This window comes from Pagrus pagrus, assembly GCF_965226575.1.
Source record: "Pagrus pagrus genome assembly, chromosome: 15".
Classification (NCBI taxonomy): domain Eukaryota; kingdom Metazoa; phylum Chordata; class Actinopteri; order Spariformes; family Sparidae; genus Pagrus; species Pagrus pagrus.
The window spans coordinates 25,904,846-25,917,200 of NC_140199.1; the positions used below are offsets into that span (position 1 = coordinate 25,904,846).

Below are 12,355 nucleotides of genomic sequence, written 5' to 3' on the forward strand. Positions count from 1 at the left end.
TCATGCAGCCTTAAAAGGGAGAAGATCCTCTGAAACTTTTACACATTTTACATTCATTTTGTTGATATCTCTGCAGTTATGGATTACCTGGCTTGAAGTTTTTCTCATTTCCTCAATATTACAGTAAGTGATGTCAACTTCAGCCTGAGGGGAAGGAGCAAACTGAATGTTAGAGACTGAAAAAGGAGCCATTCATTATCGCACCCTAAACATTTTGCTTTCACGTAATTGCAACAAAGTTTTACTTCCCATATAACAATATTAACTTGTATCACTGCCAGTCAATTACATATTGCAATTGCAAACCAAATCTGTTAATTTTCTATCTGATTACTGTATTCTGTATTTTATCTTATATAAATAAATATCTATCTCTACATCAGACTATGTTCTCTGATCATTTTGAGTAGTAAACAAATGGCCTGTATACTGTCCATCCTGACAGCCTTCTTTGTGAAAAGTTGGGGGGAAAAAATAACCGTATCTTACCGTTGTGTCTGATGCTGCAGCTTTGGCCTGCTCTAAAAGTGAAACAGTAAAAACTCCTGTTACTCTTAATGCACAGTAGTCTGTATTAGAAATAAATATTTATAAATGACAAAAATAGTAAGACTTACTGTGGTTTTTCAACATAAACCAGATGAACAAGATGACAATTATGATGAAGATCAACAAGCTCAGAAGGATGATGAGGATCTTTAGGTCAACTGAATCACTGCAGCATAAATAAATATGTAAAAACACATCATGCAAAGTAATTAAGGTAAACAGGAGGCCCTTGTTCAAACATTACTGCATTATAATTCAAGTTCAACACCAAACCACCTTATTGAACCAAGTTATTATATGAACAGTATGTACAGAGATTACTCTACAGCTTTTGTTTAATGTGACCACAAAATGGCCGCAGTTCTCTTCACACCTTACCTTTGCTGTTCACCCTGAACTGTGGTGGTTTCTTTGTCTGCAAAAGCAGTGGTGGTATTCCCAGGCTGAGGAGTGGTGGTTAAGAGTGTTGTTGCTGCAACAGTGGCTTTAATGCAAAACAACACATTGATGAGTGAGATGACAAATATTTAGTCCTATTATCTCTTCTATGTTAAATCACATCATTTACTAAAAGACTGCTCCTGACTAATATGTATAAACTGATATTTCATACTGTTTTAATTGTAGTACTTACTAGTGGTAGGTTTCTCAGTAACAGTTAAATGCACTGGCATCTGGGAATCTCCTTTGACACACAAATACCAGCCGCTGCTCTCTGTTCTCAGTCCACTCATAGTCACAGTGAAAGCATTAACCCTCCAACTGATGGTCTCTCTTGTTACTTTTATTGATCCAGACGACCTCGTCACACAGGAGCCGCCCAGGCTGCACCACTTCATTCCTGCAGGGTTAGGATGGTAACACTTGATGGTTGTTTCTTCTCCAACAAATCCTTTAATCTCCTGATGATCCACATACAGAGCGGGTGTACCTTCAGGGGAAAATGATTGAGCAGAATAATGTGGGTATAATAATCAGACTCCAGAGCAAACAATGAACCCTCCCCAGTGTATTTCCTCCAAATTGTTCAGATTTAACAAAGGAATTGAATAAAGATGTCTAAAGGGTTCTTACCTCTGGTGACTGACAGTTGAAAAGTTTTTCCTACATCTCTCCCTTTATTAATCTCCACAGCACACCAGTAATAACCAGTATCCTGATACATCAGATCTTTTATGGTCACAGTGAAGATTCTTTGGATTTTGTCATCAGAGATTGAAAACTTCCCTGATCTTTGTTTGTTTGTTTGAACTTTATATGAGCAGAAGTTCCAATCAGATCCTTTACATAAGTATTTCACATTGTTTATGTATTGTGACTCATAGGGACATGGGATAGAGATTGAACCTCCAGCCTTCACTGACACTTCACTGACTGTAGTTATGCTGTGAATTCCTGCAACAAACAGAGATTTACTGCAGATATAGCAAACAATATTCTTCTTTTATATTACCTGCCCACTGAAAATGATGTTTACTGTTTGATAGTAGACAGACGTGTCCATGCTGTCACTCATCCCACTCATTTGACTGACATTTAAATAATAACAGAATATACTTATGTATATTTAAATACTCATCATCTGACATGATCAGCTCAAACATGATATTAAACATTTTTACACATAAAACGACCCCTGTGACTGACCTGTGAGTCCCGTGAGGATGACAAGAATTCTGAGATGAACAGCCATGTCGCAGAGAAAGTGCAGTTTGACAAATGAACAGGCAACACCAATGCATTGTCTAATTATCTACTTCCTGATTTCTTGAACAAAAATCTATCTTCCTCCTCCTTTCAAGGCAGTTCATTTAGTTTGATGGCAAAACACACAGTGAAGGAGCTACACTTTGCATTGGTGATCGAACAATTGTATCTAGTGACTAAAGCTATATGAAACCTGAGTTATAAAGCACAAAAAAAATCTGTACTTTACTTTTGGTATTAGATACGTATTTCAATTTCAGCTTTTATTTGCCTAAAGACAGATGACACTTTGTTGTGAGAGAACAGGAATTTGTCACTTTTTTTTTTTATCAAAAAAAAGCAGAAGTTATTTGAATTTATTTAACGCAGTAACTGAATCTGCTGGCCTTTGATTATCCCAAATATTATAAAACAACCCTGGCTCAAACAGGAGATCTACTGGAGACTATTAATAAACAATTAGATGATCACATATACCATGAAATACATTAAAGTGCTCTGTGAATCATTATTGTCTTCAATGGCTATATGTCATCTCAGTGGTTGGAAAAGAGGCAGAAAGACACTTAAACCATTTTAGCCACAAGGTCCCCTCCCTGCTTTTGGTTCATATTTGGACTGTTGTCCTCGCACCATCAGACACTAAAGGTGCTGCATGTGTGTGTCAAAACCACACTGACAACTTCCTCTCATCACTTTCAACTGTCTCAACATAGCACCATGGTGCCATTCCTTAACACCTGAATTCTTGACTTTTAAGCATGTGCTTCTGGGGAAAAGAAGATTTTCATCATTTTATTTCAACATAGATAAACTGTGTGTGTGCAGATTGTACAAAATAACACAGGGAGTCTCCAAGATAGCACATCTCTGATGCAGACTGCAGGATACATTGATTTATTCAGAATGACAGAAAGACACTGTGCATAAAGTTGTACATCAGATTTTTTTATTTTGGAGCTCCTGTAGTGTGCTGTATATCTCACTACCGTCTGCTGGTTCAGTCTAATGACAGAAAACAAGAACAGAGAGAAGAATGCTGAATCATTATGGACTAACAACAATTTAATTGACTTGTTAACTGATGATTGAGATGCTGATACGAGTTCAGATTAATCACATAGCATTTGTTGCACACTATCCTTCATGACAGTGGTACTGTACGTCACACTCTCTTCAAGTGTACGGTTATGCTGGATGAGGACAAACAAAGACACATTTGGGCAAATGTGTTTTTAGAAACTGTGTTTAATGTCTTTAAGTTTACTAGTTTTCCTTGTGTGGTTTACCTTCTTCTGGGCTGCCACATGTTGATTATGAACAATGGTGGAGTAGTGCACATTAGGATCACTCCCAGTTTGTGAGCCCTGTGATGAGTGAATATGAAATTAGACATTAATCTCATTATATATTATGTTATGTTGCATTTTTTGCTTGACTAACAGCACAATCATTTGAATACAGCTTCACTATCACTGGCAGGACTGCCATTCAACCCTTCCAAACCAGCTTAAATGAATGTAGACCTTCTTACAGGCCCTATTCCGAATAAGTTGTGACGCAGTGTAAAACACTGAACAGAATGTGGAAACTTGACTAGCCTTTCTGACATGTATTCAATTGAAAACACTACAAAGACGATATATTTAATGTTTTACCTCATCAACTTCATAAATTTTTGTAAATGTCTCGACGACATATAGTACGTCAAACTGTATGTCGTCGAGACATTTACAAAAATGTATTTCTTGTTTCAGTTTAAAAGTTCAAGTTGTTCTTCACAGGTCTACTTTTGTGCAACACGTGGTGAATAATGTGTGACAGAGCTGTTAACAGCAGCACAGAAGAAACATTATCAGGGTAATTGCATTTACATGTGATGGGGATTTTATTTTATTCCTATCACTTCAAACTGTCACTGCAAAAGTTTTTACCGTGGTCATGCTGTCTATTGTACTGTCACCGTTACCAAAGATGGTGACTCTGTAGTACTCTCATAACTCACATGTTTGTTTTTTTTCCATTGTCAGCCCTCTAGTGTCACAGAATCTGATAGGTCACAGCTTTTGGAGCATGACTGTGCAGTTAGTGTGTGTCACTCAATATAGTCCCTCTAACCGACAGTGGCTGAAATGTGCGTCATTTGGAAGCAATTCGTGACGCGATTGACTTTAGCCTACTAATTGCATTAGTTGTGCACTACTAGATGAATCCCCTGCTTCACCGCTTCCCCGCACCAGCAGGGAGAGCTGAGGTCAGAGGTGAACCTATCCCCCTCCCCCTCCCCCTTCTTCCACAGCCTCTGTATGTGAGACTTTCTCAGCAGCAGCAGACACACCTTTACAAAACAGGGGGCGCCCAGCCACCCACTTCCCACGCGGCAACATGACATAGTTGACTTGATGTGTAAATGAGCAATACAAAAACCGGATATAATGAATGCAAACAAATTTAAGGCAGCCGGTACGGGTCGGCACCAGGGGCGATCCGCCGCGAAAAGCCCAGAGGCGGCTGCTACAGAGCCGGTTACTGTGGGCAACTGTCCGCTCTCTTTTTTTTTTGTTTGTTTGCTTTTTTGCGGGCGCTCATGCCGCCCTGCACAGCTGCCCATATTGCCCATATGAGGAACCGCCCCTGCAGACTTGAATACAGAAAGCACTCTAGTAAGGGGCAAACAGAGATTCCTCACATGGGCAGCTGCTGGGACACCAAACACTGCCAGCCACAGCAGAGGCAGAACAATGGCACACAGGTGCCTTAAAGCTTGGCCCTGATTAGGGAATTTGTTGAGGGAGGAGTTGAGTCAAGGCTGCAATCACCAGCACTACACCTTGCTCTGTACTAGGGGAGTATACCCCACCACAATCAAATCACACATTTAAAAATCTATCTTCCTCCTCCTTTTAAGGCAGTTCATTTGGGTCAATAGCAAAGCACACAGGAGAAGTCTCACTCTGAAATATCACAAGACAAAATCTTGGTAGCAGCAGCTCTGACCAACAGGCAGGTGGAGCTCCAGGCCCTCTGGTGAACTCGTATGAGTGAAATGAAATGGCCATGTCTCTAAGTTTATGAGCTGACTGGAATATACATATGAGAGGGCACTTTTGAGATGGTTTAAAGACATGTAATGAACATTGCTGTTGCTGTGTCATAAACAAAGCAGGCAGGGTTAGGGGATCAAGCTCTTCCAGCCCGTATGTGTATTTCTCCGTATTAACACTTAATTTGAGAGATGGCAGTAACATTCACATATAAATATTTTGAGGGGCTTTTTATGTCTTTGTCACAGATAATAGAGAGTGTACAGAAAATGAGGGAGAGATGCAACAAAGGTCAAAGTTAAGTCCACTAAAAGTGTTTGTTTTTGCCACTGACAGGCTGAGGTTGTTATTCCAAGTGTCTGACAACATTACAGAAACAGCTCCTAAGGAGACAGACCTTTTTGTTTATAAGATCCTTTTCTAACCAGAAACACAAGTATTTTATGTCTTTATCACAGGTAGTAGAGAGTGAACAGAAAATGAGGCAGAAATGCAACAAAGGTCCTGAGTGTGACTCATTGGTGTTTGTGTTCACAGATGTTTTTCACAGCAAGTCTATTCATACCCTATTTTACAACAATTGTTAAATGATGTGCGATGTAGAGCAGCAGTCTATCTCTCAGTGCAGTTTGTTTCATCTGTTGCCAATGTTTTTATTTCAGTTGACTGTTGATCCAGAAATGTCTAAGAGCCTTCACTAAGCAGCTGATGTCTGCGCTGTTTGGCTCTACAGAAACATCTGTTTGTGAAGCAGCTTTGTCTGACAATAAAAATGTCATGAAGAGAGGACAAGACTGACCGATGAAGATTTATATGATTTTATAACAGACACATACACCTCTTTGTAAATGCAAAACACATGCAAACTTAATGTGACCTTTAAGAGTCATAAATACTACAACAATAACAACAACAACTAGTTGTTAATATTGTCAAACACTAGACAAGCAGACAGGGCAAAGCTTCTTTCAAATGCAAAAGAGGAACCAGTAGAGAGAAGGTGTTAAACAGAGTAGAGAGAAGTTACTGCTCAACCAAATGATGACATCAGATAACACATTACGACACTACCATTTAAAAAACTCATCCAAGTAGACTTAAATATAGACAGACAAACAGAGGAGACATGGCTGAAGGCTGTGCTGGTGCTAAGCCAATGTGCTGTATGTGACACTGTCATCATCTGCTTCAACCTGCAGGAAAAGAAAGATGTAAAAAAATTAATATAGAAAACAGATAAACAAAAATATAATGTTATGTTTTGGAAAAACAAACCTACTAAACAACAAGTGACAATCAGTGTGAGACTGGGTTTTGTTGACATTTACCTTCTGCAAACCTTTTGGCCTCTTGAAAACCACAGAGCTGTACATCACGTCCACATCGCTCTCAGTATATGAAGTCTGCATGAGGAAGGAGAGACAGTTATGAATGAGATGATCACTCTCTGTTTATGATTAATTTCAAGTCATTTTAGATCGAAGAGCATTTTACACTGCATAGCCCTGAGCTAAGAGTTGACCCTGAACGGATTGTAAAACCCCTGAGGCAATGTGATTTGTGATTTTGGGGAAAAGGTGATAAATTTACTAGTCAACATCTAAACTATTTTTTGAACTACAACAGAACGGTCAAGAAAAAAACTCCTGAACAACGTGACAATCAGTGTGAGACTCGGTTTTCTTGACATTTACCTTCTGCAAACCTTTTGGCCTCTTGAAAACCACAGAGCTGTACATCATGTCCACACTGCATGAGGAAGGAGAGACAGTTATGAATGACATTATCACTGTCTGATTTTGATTAAACTCAATTCACTTCACAACCAAAGGGCTTTTCACACTGCATAGCCCTGGGCTAAAGGTTGAGATTTTGGGCAATATAAATATCATCATATAATGACAACAGACATTGACTTGACTTGGCAAGTTTCACAAGTCAAAAAGTTATCACACACAAATTGTTAACCAAGGGTTTAACCTAAGCCAGGGAGGAAAAATTCCCAATGCAGTTTTACTAGCCATGGCTTAAATGTCCGTTGGAACACGCAGCTAATGTGACATTCTTGAATACTTCATGACTACTCTGTTTACTGTAGCCCTGTTTCACACAGGCAATTTTTAGCCCCGTCTTTTCAGGGGATAACCACACACAGCTCAGGGCTAACCCTGCTCTGGAGCAAGGCCAGCAAGTCCTGGGGTAAAGTCTTGGAAAGTGCCAGGATTGTGAGCACTTTCTTAGCCTCCATAATTGGAACACTTTGCAATTGTAAACCCAATCTGTTAATTTTCTATCTGATAACTGTAATCTCTATTTTATCTTATATAAATAAATATCTATCTCTACATCAGAACATGTTCTCTGATCATTTGGAGTAGTAAACAAATGGCCTGTATACGGTCCATCCTGACAGCCTTCTTTGTGAAAAGTTGGGGGGAAAAAATAACCGTATCTTACCGCTGAGGCTGATGCTGCAGCTTTGGCCTGCTCTAAAAGTGAAACAGTAAAAACTCCTGTTACTCTTAATGCACTGTAGTCTGTATTAGAAATAGATATTTATAAATGACAAAAATATTAAGACTTACTGTGCTTTTTCAACATAAACCAGATGAACAAGATGACAATTATGATGAAGATCAACAAGCTCAGAAGGATGATGAGGATCTTTAGGTCAACTGAATCACTGCAGCATGAATGAATATGTAAAAACACATCATGCAAAGTAATTAAGATAAACAAGATGCCCTTGTTCAAATATTACTGCATTATAATTCAAGTTCAACACCAAACCACCTTATAAACCCAGTTCTTATATGAACAGTATGTACAGAGATTACTTTACAGCTTTTGTTTAATGTGGCCACAAAATGGCCGCAGTTCTCTTCATACCTTACCTTTGCTGTTCACCCTGAACTGTGGTGGTTTCTTTGTCTGCAAAAGCAGTGGTGGTATTCCCAGGCTGAGGAGTGGTGGTTAAGAGTGTTGTTGCTGCAACAGTGGCTTTAATGCAAAACAACACATTGATGAGTAAGATGACAAATATTTAGTGCTATTATCTCTTCTATGTTAAATCACATCATTTACTAAAAGACTGCTCCTGACTAATATGTATAAACTGATATTTCATACTGTTTTAATTGTAGTACTTACTAGTGGTAGGTTTCTCAGTAACAGTTAAATGCACTGGCATCTGGAAATCTCCTTTGACACACAAATACCAGCCGCTGCTCTCTGTCCTCAGTCCACTCATAGTCACAGTGAAAACATTAACGCTCCAACTGATGGTCACTGTTGTTCCTTTTATTGATCCAGACGACCTCGTCACACAGGAGCCGCCCAGCCTGCACCACTTCATTTCTCCAGGGTTAGGATGGTAACACTTGATGGTTATTTCTTCTCCAACAAATCCTTTAATCTCCTGATGATCCACATAAAGAGCGGGTGTACCTTCAGGGGAAAATGATTGAGCAGAATAATGTGGGTAGCCAATGAACCCTCAGTGTATTTCTTACAAATTGTTCAAATTTAACAAAGGAACTGAATAAAGATATCTAAAGGGTTCTTACCTGTAGTGACTAACAGGTGAAAAGACTTTCCTACATCTCCCCCATTATTAATCTCCACAGCACACCAGTAATGACCAGTGTCCTGTTCCATCAGATCTTTTATGGTCACAGTGAAGATTCTTTGGAGTTTGTCATCAGAGATTGAAAACTTCCCTGAACTTTGTTTGTTTGTTTTAACTGCATCCGAGCAGAAGTTCTAATCAGATCCTTTACATAAGTATTTCACATGGTGTTTGTATCGTGACTCATAGAGACATGGGATAGAGACTGAACCTCCAGCCTTCACTGACACTTCACTGACTGTAGTTATGCTGCGAATTCCTGCAACAAACAGAGATACATGATTTACTGCAGATATAGCAAACAATATTCTTCTGTTATATTACCTGCCCACTGAAAATGATGTTTACTGTTTGATAGTAGACAGACGTGTCTATGCTGTCACTCATCCCACTCATCTGACTGACATTTAAATAATAACAGAATATATGTATGTATATTTAATTACTCATCATCTGACATGATCAGCTCAAACATGATATTAAACAGTTTTACACATAAAACGACCCCTGTGACTGACCTGTGAGTCCCGTGAGGATGACAAGAATTCTGAGATGAACAGCCATGTCGCAGAGAAAGTGCAGTTTGACAAATGAACAGGCAACACCAATGCATTGTCTAGTCATCTACTTCCTGATTTCTTATCATCCTCTTCCTTTCAAGGCAGTTAATTTGGTTTGGTGGCAAAACACACAGTGATGGAGCTACATTTTGAATTGGTGATCGAATAATTGTACACAGTGAGTAAAGCTATATGAAACCTGAGTTACAAAGCACTTTACATTATTGAAATCCATTTTTTTAAATCTGCACTTTACTTTTGTTAATAGGTACATATTCAAATCTCAGCATTTATTTGCCTAAAGACAGGTGACACTTTGTTGTGAGAGAACGCAAATTTGTAACATTTTTTTTTTTACCAAAAAAAAAGCAGAATTATTTTCATTTATTTCATTTAATAATTGAATCCGCTGGTCTTTAATATTATAAAACAACCCTGGATCGAATGTGGGATCTACTGGAGACTATTAATCAAAAATTAATGGCAATATGTCATCTCAGTGGTTGGAAAAGTAGCAGCAAGACAGTTAAACCATTTTAGCTACAAAGTCACTTCCCTGCTTTTGGTTCATATTTGAAGAGTTGTTCTTGCACCATCAGACACTATAAATGTGCTTCATGTACACTGAACAAAAATATAAACGCAACACTTTTGTTTTTGCTCCCATTTTTCATGAGCTGAACTCAAAGATCCAAAACATTTTCTATATACACAAAAGACCATTTCCCTCAAATATTGTGCACAAATCTGTCTAAATCTGTGTTAGTGAGCACTTCTCCTTTGCAGAGATAATCCATCCCATCTCACAGGTCTGGCATATCAAGATGCTGATTAGACAGCATGATTATTGCACAGGTGTGCCCAGGGACGTGCAAATGATTATCGAGGGGCAGGGGCTCAAAGTCAGAAAAGGGCAGTATGTGCGCGCACACCAAATTTTTTTTCAGGCCTTAATGTAAAATGAATAAACAAAGTACTTATAGAAAGCTAACTACTTAGCTGTTTATCCTGTGTAGCTGTGAGTGATATGCAATTGCCATTTCTTTTGTGTCAACAAGTTATTGTCAACATGAGTTTATTCACATTATCATAATACTGAGGTTTGGAAGACATGCAATTCAGCTGCAATTCTTAAAAGCAATAAAACACTGGTTTATTATTAGGCTATTTATTAACATTTATTAACACATTAACACAGCTTGCATAACAAAAAGAAAATCATGGGAGGGCAAGTGCAAACTAGAAATACAGGCTACACATCTAAAAATGTGACAAAACCACGAAGTTACTACTCTGACTGCTACTGTGAATGTTAGTAGGAACAGCAATGTTTACAACAGCAAAGTCACAATAAACTCAATATCTGGAAGAAGTTTAAGATTTGTGGCAAGATTAACAGCCTACACAGCTGTCATATTAGATAATGTAATAATTTCCTGAAAATGTAATAACGCCTGAAAATGTAATTAAATTTGCACTTAACGCAACTGAAAATTTAATAAAACCCAATAATGTAATAACTTCACCAATAATGTAATAAAATAATCTGACTGATAATTTTATTACATTATTGGGAATTTATTACATTTTCAGGAGTTTTTTTTTTTTTTAAAAACTGATAATGTAATACTTGACAGATAATGTAATATATATGTTCATTTTCAGTCCAGAGTTCTACATTTTGTGTTTTGAGAATCTAAGAATGTTATATACACTGGATTTGAAACAACAGAATAACTGTTTGGTTAAATTGCAGACCTTGAGTACCATACAGCCATATGCATATGTGCAAATACTCAGGGACATGCAACAACATCCTGGTCTTACTGAGTGGGTGATGGACTTTCCTCCTTGGGAGCCCAGAACTCCAGCTCAGATATAAGCTTCTGAGTAGCACTGGAGACCCCAGGTAACTCTTCCCTAAAGGTACCTCTTTACTTCACATATTTCCAACAAATCACTACCTCATGAAAACAACCACAAACCAAAACCAAAGCAACTTTCAGTAACAATTCATTTGAAGAGAGTATACATAAGCATTCATAACACCTGCATAAACATTACATGACACCCGACATAAACATAGGCCTACAAATCCACTCATAAATGGTTATTAAATCAATTTCAATGTCAAATTGACATCTCTATGTCAAGTGACATAGTGGCCAGTTGACATACTGTCATATTGGTATATGAGATTTACTTGTATAAATAAAGATTAAATACAAATAAAAATCACAGAACTTCAATGCAATTGACATGGTCATTTTGCATGTTTCTCATCTATAAAGGCAGGAATTTCTGACTGTCTGAATGTGGCTCAATTATCTTGAGAACCGGGCACTGCTGCTTGAGTGTGCGTGTGTGCGTGTGGTGTGAGCAGAGTGGTTTCACTTTTGCCGGAGACAGAGCAGAGCCCAATCAGCTGCATCCCAACCTGCAGTCAACTCAGCCTACTTGTACTCAGCCCTGCCACATCCACGCTGCCAAATCGTCACTGTTCAGTCAGTACACAGCTTGAATAGCCTATATTGAGACCTGAGAAAAGAAACACTGTAACTCTGTTCTTCTCTGTTTCGGTAATAACCTGCCCACTCAGCTCCACCTGTCTCTACACCAGCCTGCTCCCTTCTCAACCTGCCCCCTCCACGGACACCCTGGACCCTCACCCCTGCTTTCCCTCCAAGCCAAAAATAAAACGTGTGAACTCCACCTGTTGCTTCCTCATTTGTCCGCATTTGGGTCCTCATACTGCCGTCCCTTGACAGTATGAAGTTGAAATTCAGCAGGTGATTGCACAGGAGAAACAATTCTAGAAATAGTCTAGTCACATAGTAAGGTGACCAGTTTCCTTAAGTGCAAATATA

At 38.6% G+C, this 12,355-nt stretch overlaps 1 protein-coding gene across 1 annotated transcript; it reads right to left on the reverse strand.

The window, feature by feature from the left end:
- Nucleotides 1-6,185: 6,185 nt before the first annotated feature.
- Nucleotides 6,186-8,528, reverse strand: LOC311270372 (uncharacterized protein). The gene is made up of 7 exons (XM_084375195.1): nt 8,451-8,528; nt 8,195-8,300; nt 7,886-7,983; nt 7,758-7,789; nt 6,995-7,049; nt 6,629-6,703; nt 6,186-6,493 (listed from the first exon to the last, which is right to left on the reverse strand). Exons 1-6 carry the CDS (start codon nt 8,488-8,490, stop codon nt 6,690-6,692), a joined length of 345 nt encoding a protein of 114 aa, XP_084231321.1. The 5' UTR covers nt 8,491-8,528; the 3' UTR covers nt 6,186-6,493; nt 6,629-6,689.
- Between the last annotated feature and the right edge of the window lie 3,827 nt (nt 8,529-12,355).